Here is a 12139-nt window from a genome sequence, read left to right as displayed (position 1 = left end):
AGTCCTGAACACCTTTAATATTTCTGTATTTATCGCATGGAATAACAGTTGAGCCAATGCTTGTTTTCCCAATGGGAGGTTTAAGATTCTGAAGTTTCTGAAACATTTTCACACACTGCAGGCAAGCAGCGATCTGTTTAAAACATAAGGCATTAGATGTGAGCTTTGTTACAAATCCAACATTTCACGGCAATCTAACGGGCTAAACAAAGGTAGACGCACACTGAAGGCCCTGAAAGCTGTAATGTGTTCTTCAAAAAGGAAAAATAAGGGGAGGAATGAACATGAGGCTTTATGAAAAGAAACCAAAGTAGCTACCTTTGGAAATGTGCTTTACAAATGACGTTGTCCCTCTGGAGACTCCACTCACGAAGGCTCCTGGGCCTCTGGTCAGCCCCTCGTACGGAAGCCTGAAGAAGTCGGCGATGCCATTCCCGACGCTTCGCACCAAACTTGCGGGGCTGCCGAGGATTTCCAGAGATCCAACCACCCAGCCTGGAAGGGACCAACGGGAAGGGGCTACTGAGGCCTTCAATGCGGCACTTTCAACATTGGGGAACAGTGACCCATTTTCCCTGCAATTCATTTTTCACACTGGAATTGAGAATGTTATAAGCTCCTCTGGAGCACAATCTGGGAAATAACTCATTCACTGTGAATTCATAAATGGCAAACTTTCATACTTTATAAATCAAAGCGATCCTTTGGCAGCCTCACAAATAGCTTTAATATGACTTCCTTGCCCGAGTCTCCTGTATTCCCGCTAAGAGGGACCCGCGTGTGAGGGGACACACGTTCCCATGCACCCGAGGAAAGGCGGTCTCCCAGGGTGCAGGTGTTTGCAGGCTGGGAAGCTGTCTTTAGAACCACCTCAGGGCAGCGGAGGCACCAGGAGGGGGAGGAGGCCAGATGCTAAATGGGGTGTTGCAAAGGAGAGGCAAAGTTCTGACAAGGATGGAGGAGTTATTTTTAATCTTTCCCAATCCTACCCAGCTGAGTGCTTTCCTTTGGAGCAGAGCTGAAGCCAGACAAATGTCTCCCCTTCAACCCCAGCTTCAGTTGTGTAAACATTGGTGACATGGACATACTGATTAGGTTAGTGAGAGGGAGTGTTCCCTTCCAGTGTCCCAGGAGGGGAGCTTTGGATCTGGTTTCCTATTTGAGCAGGGGCTTGCCAGGGGCCGGCCTGCTCAGTGGCCTGACTGCGGTGTATGCTGCCTCGTGGGAACGCGGCTGTGCGTGAACTTCACCGTGGCTTCCCTTCACCTTGCTCCCCGGGGAGGGGGCTCAGCACTTTCACCCAGTGGACTGGAGGGGCCGGCAGGGCCAAGGGCTAAGCACAGGATTCTAGACAGGTGACTTCCTCTGGGAACCACGGACCCCCCACCAGACTGTGGCCAAGAGTGCTCTCGTGGGGAGGCCGTGGGGACAGGACGCGTGTGGGAGCAAATCCTGCCTCACCAGTAGATTCTTGGAGGACAAGCCTGAGACAGACCCTCGGTCAAGTCACTGGTCCCAGAGGGTCAGCAAGGTGTGGCTGCAAGAACCACGCCAGAACCCTAAAGGGTTCCGGGCCCAGCCCCTATACATAGAGAAAGACATTCTTAAATTTTGAGTCCATTCCTCTTTTCTGGAACATCAGGAGGATACCACTAGGGTTTAGGTTAAAAGAGGGAATCAGTTCCAGAAGGTAAGAACTATAAATGGGAGGGCCTCTGGGTGCCAGACATTCAGCTTATTTCATGCTCAAGGTCACTGTGCAAATGAAGTGCTGTTACATCCCTTTACATAAGGATGAGCTAATGACTGGGCTTTTCCCTGGGCTCAGGGGTAGCAGCCTCAGGGGACTGAGATGAGGCTGACCTGGTGTTACTCTGTCTCCAAGTGTGGCTCTGAGATTAGGTCAAGGGCTCACAATCTCCCCGCTGCGTGGACACGTGGGCTGGGTTTCCAAACGAGGTTTACCTCATTGCTCAGCCCACCCACCCTCTTTCTGTGAGCCTGGGCTGCAATGGGCAGGCAGGGTACTGAAGAAGGTTGTGGAATATGGTTCCCTGGAGGCCTCACTCTGCAGGTAAAGAAAGAGCAGATTCCCTTTAACCTGGAATAGTCATAAGGTTCTACCTGCAGGTAGCAAGTTGTTCTAGAAACATCTTAATTCCCCTTCTCTCCATAGATTTCACACACAGGATAAAGAAAGGAGAGTAAGATATTGCCAAGCACAGACCATCGACAATGGGCCCTTCGGAGTCAGCACGGTGGGTGCAGAGTGAAGGGATCCCACCCAGCCTCCCCATCTGGCTCCCCCAGCCACTCGAAGGTGGGTAGGTCTCCTGGATCAGGAGCACTGCCTGATGGGAGGGCCATGTGTGGACCAGAGTTACTTCTCAGAAGCATGGGAGCTAGCCAGAAACGGGCAGGAAGTATCTGAGGACACTCCTTTATTGTCCAGAAGCAAGCATCTTTTGCCTATATGTTTGGAGATTTTGTTGGAAAAGAGTGTTGGTCTGACTTCCTATCAAATTGAGACTTGGGTGTAGAGGGACCCCAGGAAATTAGAAAGCCCACGTTCTTTCCTTCAGATAGGGCTATTCATTTCTAATTACTTGACTGTTTACTTTTAAAACCTCCTCAAGGTGAATCCACAAACTTCCCTAGAAATGAGGTCAGGGTATTTCGACCATCCCGGTTAAGAACCTTCTGGCCAAGTTCAGTGGGTGAATCCTGACCCACGTGAGATACAGATGCAACTCGTTCACTCCCAGGCCAGCCCTCCCCCTTCCTCGAAGGGGATGCTAGTACATTCTCTCGAAGCCTCTCCTACCTGGGTGCTGGGAACCTGCTACCACCTTCTCCTTTTGTCTGTAGGTTTTTAGTAACAGAATTCTCAACGGGCTCTAAAAACTTGGCCCTCTACATTAGAATTTCTTGTCCCAGAGTATAATGAGGTTGGGACAACAGTTTAGAGGATTTTTAGGTAGATTACAAAAAATCCAAACAGAATGTTCTTGTGAAAGCTCATTAAAAACAAAAAACAAAACAGAGCATGTTTAGCACACAGGCTGCAGGGACACGGCTCCTTGGTGCCACAGTTGGGAGTTTCTCTGCCAGCTCATTACCTGCATGGTTGTCCCCCCACACCTCAGCATTATGTGGTGGCCCGGTGGGAGGCTCAGTTCTTCCCAGGCCCCACATCAGAGCTCAGTAACTTACGTGCCCGCTTCTCATGTTAAAAGCAAACACTGCCTAAAAGGTTAAGTTTCTGGAATTGTTTATAAATATACCCATCTATTAAATTTGAAATGTTAACTGCTTATTTTTAAGTGATTTCTTAGCAAGAGAGAAATATTTTCTTCATTGTTGTGCAAGCTATCAAAACAATAGTGCAGGCAGGGCCCTCCCCTGATCTTGTCATTTTCAGTTAAGATTTCTAGGTAACCTTATTGACTCTATGAATGTCATTATGGAGAAAATGTAATCTCACCAGTGGGGCAACAACATGGGTCATTTACTGTTACACTGTTAAGCTTATATGGGAATGCTTTCACTAAGTTCAATGTTACAAACATTCTCTCCTTTGTTACTCTCAGAAAGGAAGGCTGCCATGTTTTTTGCTAGAAAGGACCTACAAGACCCAACACTGGTTGGTGTTTGTTGCCTGAATTCATGGGAACATAAGGAGCTGAGTAATCAAACTGAAACCATGTCGGAGTGAATTTAGGTCAGGAACATGTGTTTTGTTGCCAATCACCATAGAATATTCCGAGACCACTCTGTCCTTTAGCACACAGTACTCACCATACAATATTCATATTCATATTCAAACAACCCCCCCACAAACTTCCGTCTCACGTCTGTGGACAAGCCGAGACACTAACCACTTTCTTTTTGCGATCTGTCTAGACTGGCAGGGCCACACTGGGTAGGTAGAGGGCTCTTTACGCATCTTATGAGCACACAAATCCTCTGAATTTCTCACCTACAGCTATTCATGGACCTTAATGAAGGAAGCCAACAAGCTACAACTGGATTTCTTTTAAGCCCAGGGCTGGTTTTCCAGACTGCACTGATGTGCCCATACAGAGCCTTGGACCTGCAGGGATCTAAAAAGTGTATGCTAAATGGAATTAACAGTCTAGGTTGTATCACAGCAAATATAAAAGCTACTATTGGTTGAGTGTTTATTAAGTGCCAAGTGCTTTTATTTTATCCTCTCAGAAATCTTAAAACCCATTTTAGAGATGAGGGAACTGAGACTTGGGGAGGTTCAATAACTTGCCCAAGGCCTGAGGCAGTGGCAGAGTGTGGATTTAAATCCAGGTCTGACTTGGGTGCCTGGGTGGCTCAGTCGGTTAAGCTTCCGACTCTTGATCTCAGGTGTTTATCTCAGGGTTGTGAGTTCAAGCCCTCCACTTTCAGTTAAGTTGGAGTGTGGAGCCCACTTAAAAATAAAAATCCAAAGCCCACACTCTTCCCCTCTCACAGTAGTGCCTCCCTAGTTCTTGAAGTTGATGAGGCACTCCCAGGAGCAATCCCTTTTGGCCCAGGCTCTAGTTCTTCAAGGACCCCCAGCGTGTGACCTCACCTGCTCTGAAAAGAGCCCCCGCGGCATAGTGCATCGCCAGGGCGTGGACGAGCTGCCTGGCCGTGGTGAAGACGGGGCCTCTTTCAAACACTGAGAAGGAGAGTGGCGTATGGTCAGAGGCTATGTACAGCTTGAGGGAAGCGTGGATGCTGACGAGGAGATTCACCGGCTGTATCACCAGTTTCCGTAACTTCACAGGATTCACCAAGGCCCTGGCGTGCTGTCTGACCTGCGCGGGCAACACCTGTTTGCCACCTGCGAGTACCTCAGGGTGACCGGCCAGGTTGCCGTCAGGAAGGTAGGTCCGGAACAAAGTTCTGATGTAGTACACAAATGTATCTTCCACATATAACCGGGCAGGTTTCAATTCAAAACTGAACTCGTTAATATCATCGAATAAGAAGTTCTTGCCCTCGGTTAAGGTGAGGCAAAGTTTGATAAAACAATTTTTCTTGTATTCTTCCAGCTCTCTGCTGGATATGAGGAGGCTTTGCATTTTGGGACACTGCATGGGTTCTGGCTTTTCCCCCTGGCAGACTAAGACCGCGAAGTGGAAACTGGACTTGTTATATAGCTGGTTGTCTAACTGCAGGTCCCCACAGTAGACTTCCACACAGTGAGGCCGAAGGGGCGCTGCAGCGGCCTCTTCCCCGCGGAGGTGGCCAGTCACGGGGGCCATTTGGAGGAAAACACTGTCCAGTGTGAGTCTCAGAAGTTCAGATGATACTCTGTGGTGGGTGAGGTCATCAAACACCACCAAGCTCAACTGAGTGATGAACATTTTAAATGTCACAATCTTCTCCAGAGTTCTAGAGAAAGGGAAAACAACGTAAGTCTCCCTCTTTTCTTTTTCCTTTCTTTCTCTTCCTTTCTTCCTTCCCTCCCTCCCTCCCTTTTTCTTCTTCTCTCCTCCCTTCCCTCCCACCCTCCCTTCCTTTCAATAGGGCCTTATTACACCCCTCCTGATATTCCATCAGGTTCTCGCAAGAAACAATAAGAATTCAACTTTCAGATTGTGGTGTCTGGACAGAACCTGCCACGTTCCCAACAGTACTGGGGAATGTCCCCTAAGGGACCAGTACAAGCTCTTGTCATGTTCTGTACATGCTTCCCTTGTCAACACCAGATTTGTACTCCAAAATTCTTCTAGCGTTTGCGCACTCATTCTCTATCACGATCATCTCAAGGCAGAAAGGTAAAATCAAACCACCAAGACTCCTCACCTTGAAGTAAAGCAAAGAGAAGAAAACTCACCCCGAGCCCCTCTAGTGGCATCTGGGCCATGTGCTCAGCTCTCCCTACCATTTCCAGATCTGGACTGCGGTGCTCCTGCCTCAGGCCAGCCTGTCACGGTGCACAAAATCCTTCTGCTCTCACCTCCTCAAGGACATCACTTTAGCCACCCACCCGTCTCCTCTACCCTCATTTTTTTCTTCATTATCGGCAGCTTATAAACATGATGCTATTTCTCCTGTCTTCAAAATCCCTCTTGTAACTCCACTTCCTTCTCTAGCTACTACTCAGTTTTCTGCCCTCTCTTACATAAAAACTTCTACACACATTGTCTGCTGGCTGCCTTCCATTCTCTCTTCACCTTGGTCCAAGCAGGCTTCTGCCCCCACAGTCTACCAAAGCAACGCTCACCAAGTGACTTCTGTGTGGCTAAACTGAATGATGGCTTTTCAGTCTATGGCTCACTTGACCTACAGCGGCATTTCACCTTGTCGATAACTCCTTTCCTCTGGGAACACTTCCTTTATAGGTCTTCTCTTCTACTTCTCAGTCACTGTGCGACCCCTTCCTCTTCTCCCTGATCACTGAAAATTAAGGTGCCCAAGGCTCAGCCCTTGCCCTCTTCTGTTCCTGTGTCCGCCCCCCCCCCCCCCCCACTGGGAGATCTCACCCATTCCCACGGCCCCGATATGCTGTCTGGGTGCTCATGGCTCCCAAAGTCACATAGTCAGCCCAGGACCACCCAAGTGCCAGTCTCGTACATCTAACTGCCTCTCCACTTTGTCACTTCTTTGTTAAAAAACATCTCAACCTGTCACGTCTATAATCAAACTCTAGATCATACACCCCACCCCAACCTGCATATGGTCTTTCCCATCTCAGTTAATGGCAACCACATCCTATCACTTGCTTACAGCCCGAGTTTAGGAGTCCTCCTTGATGTCTCCATTTTTAACCCCTATCCAGTGCATCAGGGAAAACCCAAGGGTTTCTTCTTAGAAGGTACATCCAGATTCTGACCTTTCCTTCCCACATCCACTGATCCCACTGCAGTCTAAGCCATCAGCATCTCTAGTGTGAGTAACGGTGACAGTCTCCTAACTAGTTTCACTGCTTCCACCCTCACTTCTTTATGGTCTACCTCACAAACAAATAAATGATAAATAAGTTTCTAAAAATTTAGGTCAGATTATGTCACTTCTCCACTCAAAATGCTCCGATGATTTCTCCATTTCACTCAGAAATAAAGCTAAGTCCTACACCATGTCCCCCTCTCCCAGCCCTTACCGCTCTGGCCTCAGATACTCTTTCTACTTCCATCCACTCTGTTTGGCCCACACTGGCCTCTTCCCTGAGCCTCCAATATGTCAGACCCACTGTTTCAGACCTTTGAACCAGATGTGCCTTCTGTCTGGAAAGCTCTCCACCAGATACCCACATTACTAACCCCCTTGCAGCTTTTGAGTCTTTGCTCAAATGTCAACTTCGTGGGAAGGCTTACCTACACTGGTTTTCTAAAATTGTGTCCTCTCTGTCCTTATGCCCTGGCACTCCTGGTCTTTCTTACCCGGCTGTTTTTACCCCTGCAGAAAGCCAACCTTCTACTGTCCCATAAAGTCTTTTTTTATTATGTTTATTCTCTGTCTTCCATTCTACACCTAGGAAAATGTGATCATCTTTTTGAGAGCAGAGATTCTGGTCTTCTTAGTCACTGTTGTATCCCCATCCTTAGAATAGCACCTGGCTTCCAGTAAGCACTTCAAAGCAAGGGGTGTAATAGTTCCTTTATTCATTGATTCAACAGATAGTAGCAAATACTTGTGCCTTTCCTATTTCTATCACTCAATGTATAATTTGTTGCTAGTATGATTAATGCCCTATTAATGCCATAGACAAATGTTTCTGAAACTGTTGTGCAGGCTTGAAATTTTGTGTTATGTAATTTTATATTTAGTCTCCAATTGTTATGCTATTCATTTTTTACAAAGTTCTGGGCAAAGAAAACATTCTACCCAACCTTGTTTGAAATATTGTAAATTCAAATTAATAATGATTTGGCAGGTCCAAATTAATAAGTTCTTAACCATATATGAAAAACAAGGAACTTTTTTTTTAAAAGGCTTAAACAAACATATGGAAGTTAGTATTGTTATTTTATATTTTAAATACATTTTTAAATAATAAACTTTATTATAAAATACATTCTTCTTTATAAAATTAAAATGCAGAAAATTATTAGCTAATCACTTATAACTCCCACATCTACTAACAATTTTGATTCTTTAAAAAATTTTTTTTTAATGTTTATTTATTTTTGAGAGACAGAGAGAAAGAGAGACCAAGTGTGAGTGGGGGAAAGACAGAGAGAGGGAAACACAGAATTGAAAGTAGGCTCCAGGCTCTGAGCTGTCAGCCCAGAGCCCAATGCAGGGCTTGAACTTACGAACTGCGAGATCATGACCTGAGCTGAAGTCAGACACGTAATTGACTGAGCCACGCAGGGGCCTCTTGATTCTTTCTTTTGAGTCTTAGTTCTAGGAATGTTTTCTGGGAACGTGTGTGAGAATGTGTGAACAGAGAAGTATTTATGTGTGTGTGTGTGTTATATACACACATACATACATACCTAGGATACATGACTAATCATAGCTATATATTCAATTTTATACTCTCTTTGCTTTCTTCTCTCCCTTTATTCCTTCCTTTCTTTTTGAGAGAGAGAGAGAGAGAGAGAGAGACAGAGAGAGAGACAGACAGAGGGAGGGAGGGAGGGAGGGAGGGAGGGAGAATGGGCACACATATGAGCATGGGAGGAGCAGAGAAAGAGAGAGAAAAAGAATCTTAAGCAGGCTCCAAGCTTAGCACAGAGCCCCATGTGGGGCTTGAGCTCACAACCATGACATAGATCATGACCTGAGCTGAAATCAAGAGATGGACGCTTAACTGACTGAGCCACCCAGGCACCCCAGGTTTACAACTTTTTAATGGGCAAGCTTACCATGCTGTGACTGGGATAATAATTAATCCTACCTGTTGGTAGCAGTTAAAATAGGTCCCATTTTTCCTTCTGGGGCCACAGTGATGAAGACTGTGCCACACTGAAGGACAACGTCCACATACACATAGCCAAAGCCAGTCAGGAACACAACCTGCAAAAAGAATATTCAGAATCTGATTAAAAAGAAATAAGAAACACTACTGAAATGGTTACTTTCAAATGTCTTAAGTCCTGATTCAATACCACAAACACTTCTTGGTTATATTTCTTTATATCTATGTGTACAGGCTATACAGCTGACTTGAAATGAAGAAAAAAAAAAAGAAAGATCAAATCCAGATTTTTCAATATCCAGCTGTAAGGTTCATAGAAAAAAACAATGATGGATGATGGGGCATGTGTGTCTTCCTTCTCTGCTTCTTTGGAATTGGCAAATAGCTCTGTATGGGCTGGAGCCCAGCCATGGGCCAGCTTTACGTGTGCATATCAACCTCTGTGGAAAAAAAAAACAAAAAACAAAAACCCTGAAACTCAGGACTTGAAATGCAACATGCAAAAAACTTCCAGGCTCTTGAGTGTTGACTTACTACCATGAGGATGTCTTCATATCCTGGGGACACAGAAACATACCAGAAAACCTACCAACAGCTGTTGACATGTCATAATCCCCTCAAGGTCTCTTAGTCTCTCATGTAACTTGTAACAATAGTGTCAGATAACTTCATTTGCTTGGACTCAAAATTAATTTTGCTTCTATGGGAAGGTGGACTAAGACCTAAAAAAAGTTCGATCTCAGAAGCCAGGTGCCAGGCCAGCAGAACAGATGTCCTTTCAGCATTAAATACCGAGGTTGCTTAAATGGATAAATATTTGAAAACAGAACAGAACTATTTGAAAAACAACTCCAAGAACATCATGTTCACAGCCAGCATTACCTGAGAGTAGGGGCAAGAACCTCCTTATGTTTGGGAATGTCTGATAATCTGCAGTATCAATTCAGTCCAAGTCTGGGCCCTTTATTACTGTTAGGGCAGCAAATAAAAGACGACTGCAAATTTCCGGATGACGGAACAAAGCTAGGTGCCTGCCTGACATGTAATGAATGTATTGGAATTCTGACCAAATGAAGAGGTACCAGAAAGAGTGTGCACAGAGCCACAGGGGACAGTCACAGACTCAAACCCGGAAGGGACTTCAGTGTCACTGGGTTTCTTTCTTGCATAGTGGCTCCTGACCATCTGCAGCACCCAGGGCATCTGGGCGTCACCTCTGCCTCCTCCCTCTCATCTCCTGGAGCACAGCAGTCCTCAGATGCCCCAGCTCTGCAGGCTCCTCCCCTAGTGCCTTCGTTTTCATCCTATGGCTGCTGCTTTAGCTTAGGCCCTTGTCTGACACTCAGCACTCCTGGCGCCCAGAAGATGCCTTCCAGCACAGGTTCTTTCCAAATCCTGTATATCTTTGCACATGCTCCTTAAGGATACCTTTTCCCCTGAAGGTACTCTCTCATTTTCCTATTCCTTTCCTCAGCTTGATACTAACTCCAGCATTCCTGAGGCATTTTAACCATATTTCTATTTCATCACAAGCCTGTATTGTTTGTAGTACAGTCACCTGTTTATACACCTGACTCAACTGCTAGATTGTCAGCTTCTTGAGGGCAGGAGCAGAGTCCATTTGTTCTCTATGGACATGTTTCCCAAATGGATTGTTTTGCAGAAATATCTGTTTCAAAAGACCCTGTATCTTGAATCTGCCTTATCTGTTCTAAGATAAAAACTGTAGTTGACTATGATAAAATCTGGAATGCAGCCAACTTAAAAAATGGCTCAGCTCATGAATCTAAAGCAAAACAGGTATTATTTGAGAAACACTCACATTTATTATTTTGTATGATATGCAAAGGAAGTCAACTGTTTTTTTACTAGGCTTATAGATGTGGGATTATTCTTCTGGCACAAACATCTATATTCCCCTCTCTCAGTGACTCTGCGTAACTTCAGCACATGTCCCAGGGTTTTTAGCAGAGAACTACCACCCCTCAGAGGAGGGAGGGAGAGGATCAGTAAGGGATATATTTACTGTTCTGCTCATTCTCACAGTCGTCTTTGGGCCTTAGGAAATGAGGACACTAGTACTTTCTAAGAGTGAAGATAAGGCAAGCTGATGGTTTCTGTTAACTTCCCAAGGGACTTTGAAGCAGGCAAATGAACCTAAACCTTTAAAGGTACTTCTTCTGGTCAAAAACCTGGACTCTGAAGAAAAATTTGCTGGGTGTCCCTTTCACTCACCACTAGAATGGAAGAAACATGAACTTTAATTCTCAGGAGCCTATCCCTGTCTCTTTCCCCCCAGTAGAGAAACTGCTCACAAGGCCAAGCATTTTGTACAGTGGCAGCTCTAGGGATTAGAGATTAGGTATCTACCTACCAGAGAAATTAGGCACCTGTACCGAGGTTCTCCCAGAGGTTTCAAAATAAGTCCTTGTTTTGGTCTGAAGGTTTGGCCTTCAAAGCCTCAAATACTTAGTGAAGAAGAAACTTTTTGAAGAAAAACCTTGCTGACTCCTAGTCTAGCTGGTTGTAGCAGCCGCACACCCAGCACCCATGCCCTTGCCTAGTCCACTCTCCTACGGATACAGAGCTTGGCTACGTGGCTGTCGTCAGCTGATGGGATCTCAGCAAACATGGGGCAAGAAGCTTGGTAAAGCTTGCTTACTGGGGTTTGCCCTCCTGCCAACCATGTGAGGAAGCCTGGCCTAGCCTCCCTAAAGAGAGACCACATGGTGAGAGAGATGCCCAGACTTTCCAGCTGAATTCATTCCTCAGCCAACTTCCAGCTGAATGCAGCTGCATGAGTGATCTCAGGCTCATCCTGCAGAAAAATCATGCTACCAAACCTTCAGACTCACGAGAAGTCAAGCGTTTTCAAGCCTCTAGGTTTTGGGGTGGTTTTGTAACAATGGGGCAGACAGAAAGTGATGGAAACTCCATCAACCTGCATCCTTGACTGACGATGGAGAACAGAGCTCCCTGGGCACAAAGCATGAGCAAGAAGCAAATTCTAGGCTTCTGATAGGCAGCATAACCTAGCCTATACCAACTAACATAGATATTGGTAACAGAAGTAGGGTTCCAGCAGAAACCTAATGCATGAGTCCTTGGCTTACTGGTCAGGCAGTAGAAACTGGCATTGAAAGGGATTAAAATGGCAATTCATGTTATGAAGTAGCAAGACATTTAGTACAACTGTTGCCTGAGATTACCTGGGAGGCAGATTATAAACCTAATCCAGAAGATGAGGTGTGAAAACAAAAACATTAGTAG

At 45.6% G+C, this 12139-nt stretch overlaps 1 protein-coding gene across 5 annotated transcripts in view; it reads right to left on the bottom strand.

Annotated features, from left to right (window-relative positions):
- Positions 1 to 12139, bottom strand: part of VPS13B (vacuolar protein sorting 13 homolog B) — an 803192-nt gene that overhangs the window by 16060 nt on the left and 774993 nt on the right. For all 5 annotated transcript variants that reach the window (XM_078441712.2, XM_078441707.2, XM_078441708.2 and 2 more), the window contains 3 exons: positions 8849 to 8967; positions 4586 to 5394; positions 319 to 495 (listed from right to left, as the gene is read on the bottom strand). In XM_078441712.2, coding sequence (XP_078297838.2) covers positions 319 to 495; positions 4586 to 5394; positions 8849 to 8967 — 1105 coding nt within the window. The remainder of the gene's footprint in view (positions 1 to 318; positions 496 to 4585; positions 5395 to 8848; positions 8968 to 12139) is intronic.

The sequence above is a fragment of the Panthera onca genome, chromosome F2 (assembly GCF_046562875.1).
Source record: "Panthera onca isolate mPanOnc1 chromosome F2, mPanOnc1 haplotype 2, whole genome shotgun sequence".
NCBI lineage: Eukaryota > Metazoa > Chordata > Mammalia > Carnivora > Felidae > Panthera > Panthera onca.
Note: the sequence above shows the minus strand (reverse complement) of the source record. Positions and strands in the feature narration are given on the sequence as shown.